Below are 20182 nucleotides of genomic sequence, written 5' to 3' on the forward strand. Positions count from 1 at the left end.
CAAACTGCAAAAAAAAGTGTGCAGTGAACAGGGAAGCTGGCTTGCATATTTGTATAAATTATTTTCTGGGATTGTCTTTATAAAGAATAAAGGCCAGGCTGAGAATCCCCCATGAAGAGATAGATGGACTAATCCAAAGCTTGTCAGTAATGTCAGATTTCTACTACCTACTGTAAGTGACAGCAACATAGGAGAAAAGTAATTTATGGCTCATTTTATTCTGTAAGAAATTACTTCTTATTTGTATGTGTTTACTTTTTCATGATAGTGGTCCTTTAATATACTTATAAATTTTTTAGGACTATTTTTCTGTTTTGGCTTTTATTATATGTGTATGAAGCATTACCATTTCCTGTAAGTTTTTAATGTATACTGTGCTTCATTTCAGTGGAACACATCACTGACTGTGCTTACTCCCCTATAAAAGTACAGGTATATGCATCTGGGCAGCACTGTGGCATAGTGGATAGTGCTCTCACCTTGCAGTGGTAGGTCTCCAGTTTGAATCCTAGCCAGGGTACTATCTGCACAGAGTTTGTATGCTCTCCCCATGTACACGTTGGTTTCCTCCACACACTCTGGTTCCCTCCCACATCCCAAAAACATAAAGGCATGTTAATTGGCTTTCACCTAAATTGGCCTTAGACTATGATACATTCACTACACCATACATATATTGGTCCTAGACTTCGACACATACATAGACATGGTATGGCTATGGTAGGTATTAGATGGTAAACCGCTCTGAGAGATGGTTAATTGACGAGACAATATACACTGTACACCACTGCAGAAGATGTCAGTGCTATATAAATACTAAATAATAATAATAATAAAGGTCTTTAAGGTATTGCCTCTCATTAAATTTCAGTCCTGTGTTGCATTTAAAAATATTTACGTATACGGTGGTCTTTAAAAAAAAATATTTTTGAGACGTTATATTCTATACAAATAGGTTTGTTATCCTGCAAATAGTTAATACTGTTTGGAACCCTGCATACATTCTGAGCTTTACGACTGAAAGTTTGGCCTGTGGTTTTAAATGTCCCACAGCACATTGCAAGAATTCAGTCTGACCTCCAATATGGCCTGTGCTGATGAACACAGCTGAAGTTGATTTAGCAGGTTTCATTTATTTCCTTCTATGAGGTGTAAGCAGAGTCAACGTTATAGATGTGGAGCACAATTTAACAGCTTACATTGTCTTGAATGGGAATTAATTGTTGAACTTGTCTCATCCTAGAACATAAGCCTTGTATAATGTGGAAAATCCCAGTGGCTGGTGTTGATTTTTGAGTCAGTACACCTTGGTGTAAACTAAGACAAAATAAATAGGGTTATAGTAATGATGCAGGAATAAAGCATGGGAGGATGTGTTGTAATAGCAGAAGAAAGAAAGGAATGGTAGGAAAAAGGAGGGAATGAACTGAGGACGGAAAGGTGGGAGAGAGAGTTGAAGAAATTACAGAACAGAGGGAGGGAAGTGAGTGATGAAGAGAGGAAGGAAGATAGGATTAAAAAAAATGATGGATGAAAGGGATGGAGAAGACAAAAAGGAGGGAGAAAGAGAGAGAGAGAAGAAAGCAGGGGCGTAGGGGCCACGGTCGCAGCAGTCGCCTGTGCGACCGGGCCCAGGGCCCTAGGGGCCCCGAGGGGCTCGCTCGTCCTCCCCACATCAGAGCCAGTTTTCTGCCGCACTCGCAACTCTACATATGCAGACTGCTGTACACAGGAAACGGAAACGAGGGATGGCCGCTCCTCTCTCTGTTTCCAGCAGGCAGCAAGTGACCACAGAGCTTGCAGCGCTGTCTGCAGTTCTTCACTTCTGCCCCCCTCCTTCCTGCTCCACCCTCCGGCTATCAGATATGCTCAGAGAACGAGCACACAACTGTGGACAAGTAAGTCCTGCGCAGCCCTCTGCCGCTGCACTGGGCTTCACTACTCACCCAGCATCACACAAGTCTCACAGGCTATCACACTGACGTTATGACATGCTGATGTCTGTAATTACGGGAGCAGAGAAAGGAACTGTGAACTAGTTTAGGCAATTAAGATTAAAAGATAACCTGCCGGCTGTATACTTTCTGGTCTTCTGGTCTCCCCTCTCTCCCCCTGTCATCGTGTGGTCTACTCTGTGTCAGGCTCTGCATGTGCTCTCCTCCACAATGCAGGGTGTTGGTGTCAGGTTTTCTCAGCTAAATCTTGCTCCATATCCCCCCAATCTGTCTCCCCCTTTTCTATACCTCTTTATCTTCCCCTTTCCCACACTCTCCTACTTTCCTATACGTCCCCCCTCTCTTTCCTTGACTTTTCCTTTCTTATGTTTTCTCCAGCATCACTCTCTATTTCCCCATCTCACACTCCACTCGCTCATCTTAATTTACTGTATATAGAATTGATTATCTCCCCCCCTGACCCCCCTGTGCTTTACAAGGTACACAATTATGTCAGCAACTGTACCTCACAGAAGCTAATAGTTTAATTCCCAACATAGTCGTTACCTGATGTCCTACCATATTATTTATTTTATAGCACAGACATTTTCTGTGTCACTTTAAAAAGTACATAGTCACCGACTGTCCCCAGAGGTAGGGCTATGGAGCTGAGGAGTCGGAGCAATTTTTAGGTACCTGGAGTCGGTAGCCTATTCCTGGCTATCTATACTGAGCCACCTACTCCTGGCTATACTGGACGCACCTATGCCTGGCTACCTATACTGAGGCATGTATTCCTGGCTACCCATACTGGGAGCACCTATTTCTGGGTTATCTATACTGGAGCACCCATACCTGGCTACCAAAACTGGGGGCCCCTATTCCTGCTTCCCAATAATGAGGGCACCTATTCCTGTCTACCTATACTTGAGACGCCTATACCTGGCTATTTAATGTAGGGTGGGGGGGACCTAGGTCCAAATTCCACATCGGGATGGGGGCCCGGGTCCAAATTCCGCATCAGGGCCCCGAGGCTTGTAGCTACGCCACTGGAAGAAAGGAAGGAATGAAGGAAGGGAGAAAGCTAACTAGGGATGAAGAAAAGAAGAGAGAGAAAAAGGAAGACACACACATATGGAGAGATGGACAATATATATATATATATATATATATATATATATATATATATATATATATATATATATATATATATATTGGGCCATTTATATGGATACCCCTTCTTAAAATGGGAATGGTTGGTGATATTAACTTCCTGCTTGTGGCGAATTAGTATATGTGAGGGGGAAAACTTTTCAAGATGGGTGGTGACCATGGCGGCCATTTTGAAGTCGGCCATTTGAAAGAATGAAGTTATGTTAAAACCAAGCACACCGTTGTTTTTCTTGTGAAATTCCCAATAAGTTTGATGTGGCACATTACCCTTTTCCTATTTAAAAAACAAAAGTTGGATTCAAAATAGCCAACTTCAAAATGGCCGCCATGGTCACCACCGATCTTGAAAAGTTTCCCCCCTCACATATACAATGTGCCACGAGCAGGAGGTTAATATCACCAACCATTCCCATTTTATTAAGGTGTATCCATATAAATGGCACACCATATATATATATATATATATATATATATATATATATATATATATATATATATATATATATATAATTATCCGTCTCTCCAAGGCTGCCAAGCACCCATCATCAGCTCACCAGCCAGCCTAGAACCCGTCCACCTTTTTCCATCTAGCCGAGCATCCATCCCCAGCCAGACTGGGCATACACCCCAAGCTTCCCAGCCGGCCTCCACCTATCCCTAGCTTCCAATCAAACCTAGCACAAATCCCCAGCCAGTCTGGAGGCTCCAGCCTGAGCCCCCTCTGGCTCCAGTGTATGCTCGACTGACCTAAATGCCCCTGGGACTCTCAGGCTGAAGCTCTTGCATGTTACCTTTAGCTGACATTTGGCACGTTTTCGTCAGTGCAGAAATACATTACAAAAATGAAAACGGCATAGTACAGTTAAGTATGCTGAAGACAAAAACCTAAGCAATGAAAGGGAGGTTGGTGCAAAATATAAGGTGTGTAAAACAAAAGAGGAAGATCTGTGTATTTGTTAATGACATGCTGCTCAGAACACAAACAGCTAGACTTCTGTAGACCTTTCCTTCACCACCACCATCATAAGCATGGTATGGCGGGCTTGACTGTGGGGCCCCCTACAGGTGCGGGGTCTTGGGATGATCGCTCCACTTGCCCCCCCAAAAGCCGCCTCAGAGGGGGGGGGGTTAGAGAGTGAAAGAGAAATATGAGAAATGAAGGAGAAGGGAGCGGGAAGGGAAAAACAGAGTGTAAAAAAGGGATGAAGAAAAGAAGGAACAGAGAGGGGAAGTGGAGAAAAGAAAAGGGGGTGGAAGAAATGGAGAAAGAAAGGCAAAAATGGAGAGAGAAAGGAGAAGGGAAAAAATAAGGATGGAGAAAAAAAGGGAGGGGAAGAAAAAAGAAATGAAGGAAGAAGAGGAAGTCAGACAGGTAAAAGATTTTTTTTTAATGAAGTGAAGCAAAGAGTGGCAAAGGAAGAAAGGAAGAAAGAAAAAGAATGGAGGGAAAAAGGAAAGAAGGGAGTAAGGAAGGTCAGATGGTAGGACAATAGGAAGGAACACAGGAAGTAAAGGAAGAAAGTGAATGCACAGTGAGTATCCTCTTTTATATATATATATTTAGGTTTAGAACTAAATGAGAGCATATTATTTAAAAAAAACCTGAAATGTTACAAATGAATGTTTATTTTATTAATGTACTCATTTAATTATTTTCAGCATCACTTGCTGGTCTGATAAGCAAGCCGTGTATCTATGAAAGCATTCTTGTTTTGTAATTGTGTTAACATTATGTACAGTGATTTGTAGGACTCAATTGTGGTTGCTCAAGTCTGAATATTTGGCTAATAATTGGGAATGTACTTACAGCCAACATGATTAAAGACACGTTATTTTTTTCTGTACAAATCGAGGAGTTCCAAACAACCATAAACATTCAATTGATATATATATATATATATATATATATATATATATAACACTATACATTCTCTTTAAAAAAAATACATCTTTAAAAGAGATCTACAAGTCACAAAAGAAAAAGTAAAAAAAAAAGTCAATTTTATTTCAAAGTTTGCTTCGTATATTGAAGCACATATTAAAGCAACAGTACGATGTTCATAAAATATAAGTGTGATGCTGTAACATGTCAGAATACTGATATTTTTTGTATGTATACTAAAATAAGAATTTTAAAATTGTACAAATAGATACATTAAAAATGACATAGAAATAGGGTGCGATTCTGGCACGTATTAGTTTTTAAGACGGGATTATAAGCAAAAAAGATTTACAAGAATCAGCAGTAACAAGTCTGATGCTCAAGAGACAGTATAATTGTACATTTTACTGTACACACATAATATGAGTTGAAGCTGGCTGAATATTATAGTGTTTTTTTGTAAATTTTTGACATTTTTTTTTTCAAGTTTAAAAATGCACTACATATAAAGTGTCCGTAGTTTAAGGCGACGTTACAGCTCAGAACTGTTATCCTTTCTAACTTTTTGTGGAAGCTTTATCGGACATGGATCTGGATGGTTATGTTTCATACTGTAAAAAAATCCCCCTTTGAATCAAGCGTTTTCCTGCATTTCACAATCTGGCTCTTTTTGCCAAGTGGTTTAGTCCCAGATAACTGACAACTTCAACACAGGTTGTAGGGTTTTCACAGTATCTACCACCACTCAAGTCCTTGTTCTGGAAGGAATTCTGCCTTATGGACCTTATAAGGTCAAAGAGGCCTCTTTATTATACTTTATTTCCTTAAAAAAAATACCTGTTAATGGTTTCTCAGTCCTTTTTTTCTCTTGAGAACATAACACAGTTCTTAAGGCCAAGTTTAGTACTTTATCGTTAAGAATCATCCTCGTAAGTGTCTTTGGAGCCATATAAATCTGCTAGTTTCTTAAATCGAGGTCCCCAGTTTTGTAGATAATCATAGTCCAGGTCCGAATCGGTTGAGGCAGATTCTAAAGAGCTGAGGGAACCAGCAACAGAACCTCGCCCTTCGTATCCATAGATCTGAATTGAGTCATAAGGGGGAGCAGTCGGATCACTGTCAGCTTCGTGTATCCTTGTGTTGATGAAGTCATCAACATCAACGCTGTTTGGGGCTGGTCTTATTCCAAGATCTCGTGGTGCGTATTGGTACTCGGGCTTAATGTCTTTACGTGGAATAAATCCATTAATTCCATCAGGATTTTGTAGAGTGGCAATGTCGAAAGCTTCTGTATCTTCCTCTCCTCCACCTTCATCATCATACGTTATTATATTCTCACGAATATCTTCTTCCTCAAATACGATCAGGGGTTCCTTCTTTTCTCTCCGCAGTGCAACAAATAACACGACAATCACTGAAGTGGAAAAGAAAAGCAAAAATTGTAAGACTTTTATACTTTTTGTGTCACATACATAAGAAAGAGACAATTTCTTCTACATGATTTCTCCTGTGGAAAAAATCCCGAGGGATAAAACAGGAAATGGTGATGACACTGATAAGCAGTTCCAGCTAATTAGAGAATCAATCATAGTTTCATATGTCAAATCTACCTTTTTCTACACCCTGCATAGGAAGTGGTACAAAGAGAATCAAATGATCAGAGCTAGTGGCTCAATTTCATGATCACATGCTTGTTGCCTAGAAGAGAGGAGAAACCTATAGTTCCATTCCATGCACAATATTGTAGTGAGCACTAACTTGGGTTGTATTATACCTTCAGGGGGGCTAAATGTGAAACTAGCTTAGAAAGTTGTAATAAAAAAAAAAAGACACTAGCACTGATGTATTGTGAAAATGAAAATAAAATACTAACATTTCTATAGCACTTTTAACCCATCGACACTTAATGTGAACCGAGCACCATTGTTAGTAGAGTTGGGCCGAACCTCCGATTTTAGGTTCGCGAACTTCCGCGGAAGGTTCGGTTCGCGTTAAAGTTCGCGAACCGCAATAGACTTCAATGGGGATGCGAACTTTGAAAAAAAAAAATAATTATGCTGGCCACAAAAGTGATGGAAAAGATGTTTCAAGGGGTCTAACACCTGGAGGGGGGCATGGCGGAGTGGGATACACGCCAAAAGTCCCCGGGAAAAATCTGGATTTGACGAAAAGCAGCGTTTTAAGGGCAGAAATCACATTGAATGCTAAATGACAGGCCTAAAGTGCTTTAAAACATCTTGCATGTGTATACATCAATCAGGTAGTGTAATTAAGGTACTGCTTCACACTGACACACCAAACTCCACTGAACAGAACAGGTATGCAGTGGCGGGTTCACTAAACAGGTATACAGTGGCGGGTCCACTGAACAGAACAGGTATGCAGTGGCGGGTTCACTGAACAGGTATGCAGTGGCAGGATCACTGAACAGGTATGCAGTGGTGGTGGGTGGGTTCACAGAACAAGTATGCAGTGGCAGGATCACTGAACAGGTATGCAGTGGTGGGTGGGTTCACAGAACAGGTATGCAGTGGCAGCAGGATCACTGAACAGGTATGCAGTGGTGGGTGGGTTCACAGAACAGGTATGTAGTGGTGGGTTCACAGAACAGGTATGCAGTGGCAGGATCACTGAACAGGTATGCAGTGGTGGTGGGTGGGTTCACAGAACAAGTATGCAGTGGCAGGATCACTGAACAGGTATGCAGTGGTGGGTGGGTTCACAGAACAGGTATGCAGTGGCAGCAGGATCACTGAACAGGTATGCAGTGGTGGGTGGGTTCACAGAACAGGTATGCAGTGGCAGGATCACTGAACAGGTATGCAGTGGTGGTGGGTGGGTTCACAGAACAGGTATGCAGTGGCAGGATCACTGAACAGGTATGCAGTGGTGGTGGGTGGGTTCACAGAACAAGTATGCAGTGGCAGGATCACTGAACAGGTATGCAGTGGTGGGTGGGTTCACAGAACAGGTATGCAGTGGCAGCAGGATCACTGAACAGGTATGCAGTGGTGGGTGGGTTCACAGAACAGGTATGCAGTGGCAGGATCACTGAACAGGTATGCAGTGGTGGTGGGTGGGTTCACAGAACAGGTATGCAGTGGCAGGATCACTGAACAGGTATGCAGTGGCAGGATCACAGTACAGGTATGCAGTGGGCTGAGGGCTCACTGAACAGAACAGGTATGCAGCCAGGAAGAAGTTAAGCCTAACTAATCTTTCCCTATATGAGAGACTGCAGCAGCTCGCCCTACTCTCACTAATGCAGGCACACGAGTGGCCGTAATGGCCGCCGCTGCCTGCCTTATATAAGGGGGGTGGGGCTCCAGGGGCTAGTGTAGCCTAATTGGCTACACTGGGCCTGCTGACTGTGATGTAGAGGGTCAAAGTTGACCCTCAGGTGCATTATGGGGCGAACCGAACTTCTTCCGCAAAACGTTCGCGTGCGGTACCCGCACGCGAACCACCTAAGTTCGCGCGAACCACGTTCGCCGGCGAACCGTTCGGCCCAACTCTAATTGTTAGCACCCAGGGCATTTCAATAGCACATTAACAATGCATACTAACAATGTGTCCCATTACAAAAAAAAACATTCTACCTCTTATTTTTATATTTAAATGTTTGTTAGAGGCTTTTATTTAAGATGTGGAATGCATTGCCACAGGAAGTAGTTATGGCAAATTCTATACTTGCATTTAAAGGGGGCTTAGATGCTTTCCTTGCGTTGAAAGACATCCATGGCTACAATTACTAGATAATGCCCAATGATGATGATCCAGGGATTTTATCTGATTGCCATCTGGAGTCGGGAAGGAATTTTTTCCCTTTTGGGGTTAATTGGACCATGCCTTGTAAGGGTTTTTTGCCTTCCTCTGGATTAACAGGGGTATGTGAGGGGGCGGGCTGGAGTTGTACTTTGTTCTCTGGTTGAACTCGATGGACATATATCTTTTTTTAACCCAAATAACTATGTAACTATGTAATTTCTCCACTTCTGCGGCCTGCTGCACACACAAAGAGCAGGCAGATAAGGATTGATTTAATTAGCAGTAGCAATGAACAAACATATCCTTTCATCAGTAGGAGGGGTGGGGAGATAGCACAATGCACTTCAAGCCGTTTAGAGAGTCACACTTGATTACATTCACACCTTCACTTGGATAAATAAGGGCAGAGGGAAAGGGAGGAGGAAATGGCAGCTCCTACAGCAATTAGAAACCAGGACAAACTGCAGAAAAAAAAGCTGCTTGGATCCCTTTAAAATGCTTAAGAGCTGCATCTACTAAGGGCATACCCAGTAGGCCACTGTCTGGAGCATTAGGGAGCGTTGCCCAAGGACTACTTACTGGTTAGGTACAGCCTTCAGCAAGGACTTAAACCCTGGTTTCATACACCAAAGATGGGGCCCTTTATCAAGTACACTCTCTAGCCATGGGGTTGATAATAAGAACGTACAAAATCTTTTTTAGCTAGACATGTAAATGTAATAGACAGCAGATATTTACCATGCCATCCAGTATCATTAGCACTGCAATTATAAGTATAAGGTTATTTCCAGTTTTTCTTCCCCGTACAGACATGCTGCTCTTTGTTTACCTGCCATATTGTTTAGCTGACATCTGCAGGAGTGAAGTCCCATACTTTGAAGTGGTAGATGGACTCACTGCGATGTGACACAAGCTTATGGCTCTGTTATTTCCTACCATGTCTGAAGTGAGCAGCAAAATGAGGTTGGGTTGGAATGAACGCTGTTCCCTTTGCTTCTTCCATAAGATAAATAGTAAACAGAGATTTCGGTATAAACACTGACCTACAAAAAATATGACCTTCTAACTTTTTTTATACTATGACCACTAAAATGCAGCACGTATCTGTCCTAGTAGCAGCTAAACTGAAGCAGTGCTGCTTCATACTGGATGTGCTTCTATACAGTGTGAGATCCTTCGCCTGCAGCTGCTATTCATTTGATCTGCCGTTTGTCTGATCGCTAGGCCTCCGCCCGCATTGGACTACACCCGGGCTATATATTTTCTATCACTCTCTCTCTACCTCTCTCTTTCTTCTTCTCATGGAGCTTCTGAGGGCACCTGTACAGCTACAGGGCAGTGGAGAACTGCTGGAAAAGTGACAGCTCCGTTCAACATAGCTCTCAAGCCATCCCTCTGGTCCTACTCAGCTACCGGTATATTTATACATGTTGTTCTTATGAATACTTTGTGTACTCTTCTGTCCCTGAACTATATGTGTTTCTTTATTTGAACTGTGCCATCACCAATACTGTATGTGCCACAAACAATTCCGGGTACAACTTCTGTTGCACTTGGCAAAATAAATGATTTTAATTCTGATTCTCCAGAGCCCAATCTCTATATAATTGTTTGCTGTATATTAATCAATGGCGTTACAAAAATATTTTACTGAAGGTAGATACCTAATAGAATGACAATACAGGCCAGGATGGCGATCAGTGCTCCAGTACTTAGACCAGCATTGAGCGACAGTGGTTCATCGTTACAAGAGATGACAGATTCGTCACTGTTACAGCTACAGATGCGGATGGTGAGGGTATTGGTACTCGTCAACGCTGGGATTCCTTGGTCACTTATTGCAATTGGAAGCAGGTGCATTTTCTGTTTCTGACGGCTGAAAGATACTCGTCCAATGTGGAGAGTTGCTGTGTTATCTGTAAATGATAGAAGGAAAGACGTCAGTTGCTTTAACACTGTAATAGTATACACAGACCTCTGACTTCAGTTCATGGACAAGCTATGCTAGCCTTCTGGAAACTGTGGTAGAAAGTATATTTTGTTGACAGATTGAAGACAGAAAGATCAATTAACATACAAAGCCCTTACTATTTTGAGTTTGGATGCACTTAACCAGGTATCTTTACAGTGTGTACTTAAAGGGACTCCGAGCAGTGCAGAAACTATGGAAAGATGCATATCATTTTAAAGCTCTCTTTCTCCTCTTTCCAATGATATATAAACCGCCGCCCTACGTCTTTTAGTTTTCGCTATTTTCGCGATTGAAATTGCCGCGACCGCGATTTCAATCGCAAAAATAAAGAAAACTAAAAGGCGTAGAGCGACGATTTAGGTGTCGCCAGAAAGAGGAGAAAGAGAGCTTTAAAATGATATCCATCTTTCCATAGTTACTTGTATTACACAGGACGACACTTTTCCCAGTGTCAGCAGCTCCATTCAGCAGAAAAAGTCGGCCTGTGTAATACAATGTAACTATGGAAAGATGGATATCATTTTAAAGCGAATTAATAGCGAAAACTAAAAGGCGTTAGGGCGGCGGTTTATATATCGTTGGAAAGAGGAGAAACAGAGCTTTAAAATGATATGCATCTTTCCATAGTTTCTGCACTGCTCGGTGTCCCTTTAAGTGATATATCAAGTACCAGTTTTAGAAGGGAGGAGGATTCCACATCACACCTAAAGAGCACCTGAGATTTTTGTGTCCATTCAAACCTCAGGCACAACCCATCAAGTACTACCCACCAAAAACCAAACTCAATAGTAATGCACTCACATTGTTCTGGCTGATAGGTGGCACTGTGTTTGGCATACTATGGGCACTCCATTTATATAAGCTGAGAGGCAGATAATCATCTGTCAGAAACAGTCCGGGACTTTCCAAAAGTGCTGGAGAGATGCAAACCAGCCATCATGTTCAACATTTCCCAGAACCCACTATACTATGCCTGTATTTTGTGTATTTTGAGCCACAACAATAAAGAAGACATTTAGGTACTGTTCCGGGTTTCATTCCTCTTTGCTATTTACCCAACAAGAAATACTGATACTGTGCTTGCAACTCAGGTGCAAATGGCGTAACTACAGCTGGGGGGCTATGGGGGTCTTCTGCTCCTCCTCCCTCCTACCTTGCTGAGTAGTGCAGAGAGCTGTGTCATATTTTCCCGCTCCAGTGCTGCACTGAGTCTCCACTTCCTCCCAGCAGCCGCACATGATTGGGAGCTGGGTGTGCACCATAGAGCAAGTGGCTGCTGGGAGAAGGAGGAGACCCAAAGCAGCGGGAGCAGGTAATTATCACACTGTTCCCTGTGCAACACACAAACATCCGAACCCCTCCACTCATCAGAGTAAGTACTGATAAGTGGAGGGGTTGGGATGTTTGAGTGTTGGCCATATGAGGGGGCGGGTCTCAGGTTAGGGAACTACCATGGAAATTTTGCTTGGGGGCCTGAAGCGGAGCAGCTAATTGTAGCACAACCAAAAACAGGTGGGCGCTAGGCTGCCCGCTATGGGAACTGCAGCTACCAATAGTGGGCGCGAAGGGGGGGTTAAGGTTAGGTGGGGTGGTTATTAACTGTCCGGGGGGGGGAGTTGGGGTTTATTAGTTGCAGGGGAGAGAGTTATTGGTTGCCCAGCAGGAGGGTCATTAGTTGCCTGGGAGAGGGTTATTAGTTGCCCGGTGAGGGTTATTAGTTGTTTGGGGGGGTTATTAGACAAGACAAGAGACAAGACAAGACAAATAACATTTATATTGCGCTTTTCTCCTTGCGGACTCAAAGCGCCAGAGCAGAGCAGCAGCCACTAGGGCGCGCTCTATTGGCAGTAGCAGTGTAAGGGAGACTTGCCAAAGGTCTCCTACTGAATTAGTGCTGGCTTACTGAACAGGCAGAGCCGAGACTCGAACCCAGGTCTCCTGTGTCAGAGGCAGAACCCTTAACCATTACACCGTCAGCCAACTGGGTTATTAGTTGCGGGGGGTATTAGTTGTCCACCAGGGGGGTCCTGTGTGAGAGTTGGGAGAGTTCTGTGTGAGAGTAGGATCAATTAGGTTGTAGAATATTGGTAAAGTTCCCAATATTATGCTACTGCTATAAAATGCTCCCTAAACCGTTTTTATTTCTTTTTATTACGCCCACACCCAAATTAGCTTGCAGCGTTTTAAAATGTACCCACCTAGGGTCACCTTGTTACATTCCTGCCAGGTGCACACACCTGTCACTGGCAAATTTCTAAACAGGCTATCACACTTTATTTCTAGACCCCTTCAGTCAGTCTGCGACTCAGCAACTGCTCCCAGGTCCCTCTTGTATTCGATATTGGATATGTTTACTTCTGCTTCAAAAACCCTCACATATTATTTAATGTTCATAAATTGTTGATTACAAGCTAACACAGCATACTTGCTTTATTTGAGCAATTTATAGTTAATCTAGCCTCTTTATGTTCAAAGCACACATCTCCTTTAAGGCAATCATCCACTCTGGGCTGTCTCCTCCCTCTCCTGACAAAACGTCAATGCATTTTCAACACATTTTTACATTGTAATCTGCTTGATTTGTATAAGACAGAGAAGCTGCAGCACAACTCCATTCTAATCTCATACATTTTGATAGCATGTGATTTTCCCCAACAGAAAGAAAAAACCTGACATCTTTTACAGGGCTATTGATGTATGTGTGAGTAATTGCTCCGTTAAGAATGTTCTACACAAAAGGATTTCATCAGAGGCTCAGAAGGAAAAAAATCAATTTGGAAAGCAAAATTATTCCGTGTTTATTTGTATTGCATGATGGGAGATATTACTTGGAGAATGTGGCTCAGCCCTTTACCACAGCATGCTCTCCTCAGTTATAACCCCTATATATATATATTTTTTTTTTTTTTTACATAAAGTAGGATTTCTTACTTAGCACTTGAGAACCACGAGTGGCCACTGGATAAAAGCAAGCTATTTTTCTCTCTTTTTTTTTTACAACTCAGGTAATTACATCTAGGAAACACTAAAAAGGGTACCATTAAAGGAAAATATATTCCCTTTAAAGGTCAATAATGGACTCACATATCAGAGTTTTTAAATCTGTCTTCAGTGTTTATGGCGTTGTTTCTCAAATAGTAATTTTCTAACACAGTTCCTAATCTTGAGCTAAACCCAGCTAGACCTTAATACAAAGAATTAAAATGAATGGATTAAATTCCACCGTAGAGCTGACCTTAAAGTGGATCCGAGGTGAACTTTTACTCATTGCATAATTGTGTTCCTTTCCTATTGTTTATAGGGTATTCCTCAAGCCAAATCCTTTTTTTTTTGTTTTAATACTCTAATTCCCTATAAAAGAAATAAACCACGCCCACAGGTTTTTAGAGAGCCTTGGCAGTAACAAGGGCTCATGGGAGCTCAGTCTGGGCAGGAGGAGGGGGAGGTATTACTAGCCATTGATTTCAGAGGCATAGGGGAGGAGGGAGGAGGGGGAATTAGGTTTTTTTTCACAGGCTGAGTGCTCAAGATACAGATAAGCTTGCCTGTGTGTAATGTTTACAAACAACATGGCTGCTGTCGTTGTATCACAGGAAGAAATACTAATTTTCTATTAAAGCTGTTTGCAGCTAGATTTGCTGTGTAAACTATCTAAACTTTAGATAAGATATATAGACAAGTTACTTGTTATAGTTAGTTTTTCATTTCGGATCCGCTTTAAGCAAAACTGAAGTTAAAGAAAGGAAAATGGCCAAAAGTATAAAAAACAACAACAACACAGAATGACAGTGGGTGTTGATGCACCAATCAGCGATAAATCTGGCTTGCCTAGACAACATTCAGCAAATTTAGCGGCACTTACATAGTGGACATTGCACAATCCATGCAACCCATGTCACCTGGGTAACACGCAGGGGCGTAACTATAGGAGAGTAGCCCCTGCAACTGCAGGGCGTCCCAGAGGTGTGAGGGGGCCCCAACTACTAATCTTCTCTTCCTCCAATAAAGGGGTCCATCCTTCAGATCCACTGGTTCTGTGACTACACTTGTTATAGGTGCGAAGATTATGGGGACCACACATGTTATATGACCATTGTAAGGTGGGCCCCTAGGCTGTGAGGGTCACCAAGGGTAGGCAAGGGAAAGGGTGTGAGCATTGGGGAGCCCCATCACAGTTTTTCTGGGGGCCTTAGGATTAATGGTTACGCACCTGGTAACATGCGTTTCTAAATGTTACTTACATTACATGCATCATTATAGCAACGTGCGCTTAACTGCTTGCCGACCGATCCACAACAACTGGCGTGGATGTGGCGGCAGCCCCAGGACCGCTCAACGCCAATTGGTGTGAAGTCCTGGGGCAGAGTTTGCAGGAGATCAGGCGCCGATGCACGTGCGCATCTCCGCTTGAATGACGGAACTCCACTCCATCATCAGTCTCTCAGTCTCTCCACTAGGCGACTGTTAGACGGCAAAACCAATGTCTATTTACGTGGTACAGCGCTGCGATCTACGGAAGTGCTGTAGAGCGATCTGCTGTCATAGGCTGCCTATGGGGAGGGAGGAAGGGCTCGTTATAAAATAAAATAAAAAATAGTGAAATTTATTTAAAAAAAAACAAATAAATAAATAAACAAACAGGGCGGCAGGGATCAGAGCCCACCAATAGAAAGCTCTGTTAATGGGTAGAAAAAGGGGGGGGGGGGGTGGAAATCACTTGTGTGCTGCGTTGTATGGTCCTGCAGTGAGGCCTTAAAGCTGACCCAAACCAAACATTTTTTTAATTCAAAATATTTAGTTGCACCACTCTGACACATACAGAGATAAATAAACACTCCTTCAAGCCAATGAGAATTTCAGTGCATGCTTTTCACCCTTCTGTTTTCATAACTAGGGTTATACAGGTGGCAGCCATTAGCAATTCCTCCTTTGCCGGACACCACCTACTCCACCAGTTCGCCGGATTCTGACCCGGCAAAATGAAAGGGAGGGGTTCCTCCAATAAATTTAAAATATTTTGATATTTGTCATCATGCAGCTGAAAAAAGGCTGCTATTTATTATTATAATTTAGAAAATAGATTTTATTTCTGAAATCTTGTATTTTTAATTTGGGTCCACTTTAATGCTGCAGTGGCCTAAACTTTAAAAAACAGCCTGGTCACTAGGGGGGTGTAAGCTTACAGTCCTCAAGTGGTTAACCCAGTTTGCACTAATTGTGGAACCTGCACTATGTAAATGCTATAACTACCGCAACATTGCAATGCATTACGACAATTAACCTCCTCAGCGGTATGGACGAATATATCCGTCCATCACCGCCGGAGGTCGCCGCTCAGGCCCTGCTGGGCCGATTTTTACAAAATAAAAAGCAGCACACGCAGCCGGCACTTTGCCAGCCGCGTGTGCTGCCTGATCGCCACCGCTCTGCGGCGATCCGCCGCGAGCAGCGGCGAAAGAGGGTCCCCCCAGCCGCCCGAGCCCTGCGCAGCCGGAACAAAAGTTCCGGCCAGCGCTAAGGGCTGGATCGGAGGCGGCTGACGTCAGGACGTCGGCTGACGTCCATGACGTCACTCCGCTCGTCGCTATGGCGACGATGTAAGCAAAACAAGGAAGGCCGCTCGTTGCGGCCTTCCTTGTTTATTCTGGGCGCCGGAGGCGATCGGAAGAACGCCTCCGGAGCGCCATCTAGTGGGCTTTCATGCAGCCAACTTTCAGTTGGCTGCATGAAACAGTTTTTTTTTATTAAAAAAAAACCCTCCCGCAGCCTCCCTGGCGATCTTAATAGAACGCCAGGGAGGTTAAACCACTAGATTGTGCATTGACACCCAATGTTCAAAGAAAACTCCACTTTCACTATAAAACTATCACAAACCTATATCAGCCCAGCTTTATTCTTAGGGTGTTACCTTTTGTAACCTCTGAAGGTGTACTGGGCGGCCTGAAACTTTTGTAAGGCTTACATTCATTTATGATTGTTTTAGTTCTTGTTTGCCCATCATAAATAACATCTTTCCTCACCCTTATTTGCATACTTAAAATGATCACAAGGGGCGATATCTATACTGCTGGCAAGATGCATCATTGCGGAATGTTTGTTGTCTGCTTCAGAGTAACAACACTTGGTTTCCCAGCGCGCTCTTGGGCAGAAGTCTGCATAACTAAATAGCCTGGGCTAAAGATCACCAGAAGTGGGGGGGGGGAGGACACTACATACTAACATGCATCAATATATAGCTATTTCTGATTTAAAAAAAAAAAGGCCTGGATAATGAATGGCTATCCTGAATAATGCATTACATTCTACTATATGTTGATATGGAGCCTATTTTAGTAAAAAGACAAATATCCATCCTCTGCTACTGGCTGCTAATTACTTCCATGAGCTTTACATAGTGATAGCAACCTGGTTAAGTTGCTCTGCATCTCCTGGAAAAGTCAATTAAATTATTCAAATTTGCCTGATTAACACAAACCTCTGTGGTCCCTTAAGGTAAAATTTGAATTTGAATGTACATATTCCATTGGAAACGTGAAGCTGAAACGCGCTCCATTTGCAGCGTCGTCTTTATCGACTGCCGTTATCGTCAAAACATTCTGCAACAGAGGAAATTAAAAATGATCGTTAAACGCATAAGAAACAGAACATTGATATCTATACAGCACACGCAGTGTATGACCCAGTGGGGTACCATATTGTTTCACGACTTGTATGGATCCACTATAATGTTCCATAACACCATATGCTGCATATAAAAAACACAATTGCCCCTATTTACCATGGAGGGAGAATGGATAAGTTAGGCTGTATTGCCTCACAGGATCCAACTAGATTAAATTCTCCACTAAAAGTTAATGAACAAAAGTTTGAATCTGATTTGTTTAAGAACAGAAGCAGCTGAGACAGGTCCTCCCGCAGGTGCTATGATGACTGAAGCTATGAAGTCTAGCGCACAAATACATCTGTGAAAAAATGTTTTTTTTTGTTTTTTTTTGTCGAGTCCTGTGACGGTTCAGTTTCATGATGGAGATAAAAGAAACAATCTTATATGTATTAATGAAATCTTCAAAGACAACCAGTTATGGTTGAGTTTGTACATTAAAAAAAAAAAAGAAAGTCTTGCTGTGATGTTAACCACTTAACAACTGAGGGGTTTCACCCCTTGAGCACCAGAGCAATTTCCACCTTTCAGCGCTCCTTCCATTCATTCGTCTATAACTTTATTATTACTTATCGCAGTGAAATTAACTATATCTTGTTTTTTTTCGCCACCAATTAGGCTTTCTTTAGGTGGGACATTATGCCAAGAATTATTTTATTCTAAACGTGTTTTAATGGGAAAATAGGAAAAATGTGGGGAAAAAAATCACTATTTTTCAGTTTTCGGCCATTATAGTTTTTAAATAATGCATGATACTGTAATTAAAATCCATGAAATGTATTTGCCCATTTGCCCCGGTTATTACACCGTTTAAATTATGTTCCTATCACAATGTTTGGCGCCAATATTTTATTTGGAAATAAAGGTGCATTTTTTTGAGTTTTGCATCCAACCCTAATTACAAGCCCACAGTTTATAAAGTAACAGTGTTGTACCCTCTTGATATAAATATTTAAAGAGTACAGTCCCTAAGGTAACTATTTATGGTTTTTTTTTTGTTTTTGTTTTTTTATTGTTATTTTTTACTTTTTATTACAAAAAAATAAATAAATTGTGGAGTGTGGGAGGTAATGAGTTAATTTATAGCGTAAAAGTATGTATTTGTATACGAAAAATGTTTTGGAGTCTCTTTTCTATTTGGCCACAAGATGGCCACAGTGCTTTTTTGTGCATGCGTCCTGGAAGCGTCGGAAGTACGTTTACAGGACATTCAATGAGGCTGGGAAACTTTTTTTTTTCACAATGATCGCGCTGCTTCTCATAGAAGCAGCCGATCATTGCTGGGGGGCTGAGATCAACAAACGGGAATGTTTTTCCCATTCATTGATCTCCGGGCAAGCGTCCGGTGGCATGTACGAGCGCGAGAGCACGCGCCCGAGCGAGCGGGAGCACGGACAATGGCGGTAGAGGCGGGAGTTGCGTATATCTATGCTACTGGTGGGGAAAGGGTGTTAAAAGGAGTGTAGATATACGCACCCGTGGTGGTAAAGTGGTTAAAGGGCCACCGCAGCGAAAAAAGTAAGCAGTTAAAATCTGACAGAACTATGGGTATGGGTACAATCACCCCTGTAATCCCCACCATTGCAGCGGACCCAAGCGCTTTAGGGGCCCTTTCTCCTCCCTCTCCCCAACTGCAAGTACAGCCAATTAGCAAAAAAATCTCCCCATTTGCTCACAAAAACAACCCCGCCACCTCCTCCCTCCATGCAGAGTAGCAGGAGTGTGTGTCATTTTTTTCTGCTGCCAAAGCAGAACACTCTCTGCTGCCATTCGCTGGCTCCCGATCACATGACCCGCATGGGGTTTTTGGGACCAAGGGGACCCCATGCTATCATTTTTGCAGGGGGTCTAGTCTAGTTTTGCCCCTGGACAGAACCAACAGTTTTTGTACTAGTCCATCTCGCCATGGGGGATTCTCAGAGTTTTCTTTGTATTCATAAGCATTTTCTGAATGAAAATTTCACTGCCAAATTAGTAAAATACCAGCCAGTCTTCCTACTCACTTTCACACTTTTTTGTTGGTTAGACTTGGTAACTGCCATTCAGGAAATGTTTTAGAAAACAAAGAAAACCCTAAGAATCCCCCATTAGGAGATGGTCTATTGCAAAACCCTTGGTTCTGTTAGATTTTAACTGCTTCCTTTTTTTGCTGGAGTGGTCTATTAAACATTTTTAATTTTGTAAATCGGGATGAATTTGCAAAATTTGTAAAAATGTTTTGCTGTGAAAACCACATTATTGCTATAAGAATTGTTTTTTTTTATTATGTTTTTACTTTTTTTACCCTGTGAAAATAGGTATGTTTATGGAAATGCAGTTTCTCATTATCCACTGACTTCTAATCTTGACAAATATTCAACATATTTTCTCAAAAGTATACACATCTTCAACCCTTCATTTTCTCCCCCGGGTATTCCCATGAGCACACATAGACACAGTAAAACACCCACCCCCCACACACTATTTAACCCTCAAACATTCCACTCCCTTCCTCTATCATTTCCACACCCTGCCAATACAACCCCCCCCCCATCCCCCCACCCCCCATGAGACTGCTCAGCCTTTAGTTTATGTCGTCCACTTAATCAGATGCATAGCATTCAGCCTACACCACTGAGTTGAATGAGCCATTGTTCTATTAGGATGTGACACAAAATCTGCTTCCTAGTTCATGCAGTAGGTGGAGCAGAAAAGGGCAAGCATTCAGGGTTTTGCCTTTCCTCAAGTCTTTTACTCTAGAGGGCACCAGAGGAAGAGTTGTTGCCTGACATAGTTGCTCTTTCTATTGTGTC

General features: G+C 42.4%; 1 protein-coding gene across 2 annotated transcripts in view; it reads right to left on the reverse strand.

Moving 5' to 3' along the window:
• Window positions 1-5154: 5154 nt before the first annotated feature.
• Window positions 5155-20182, reverse strand: part of CDH11 (cadherin 11) — a 217530-nt gene continuing 202502 nt past the window's right edge. For both annotated transcript variants that reach the window (XM_068261316.1, XM_068261317.1), the window contains exons 10-12: window positions 17205-17325; window positions 10422-10673; window positions 5155-6403 (exon numbers count right to left, since the gene is read on the reverse strand). In XM_068261316.1, coding sequence (XP_068117417.1) covers window positions 5904-6403; window positions 10422-10673; window positions 17205-17325 — 873 coding nt within the window. In that variant the 3' untranslated portion in view covers window positions 5155-5903. The remainder of the gene's footprint in view (window positions 6404-10421; window positions 10674-17204; window positions 17326-20182) is intronic.

This window comes from Hyperolius riggenbachi, chromosome 11 (genome assembly GCF_040937935.1).
Source record: "Hyperolius riggenbachi isolate aHypRig1 chromosome 11, aHypRig1.pri, whole genome shotgun sequence".
Taxonomy (NCBI): domain Eukaryota; kingdom Metazoa; phylum Chordata; class Amphibia; order Anura; family Hyperoliidae; genus Hyperolius; species Hyperolius riggenbachi.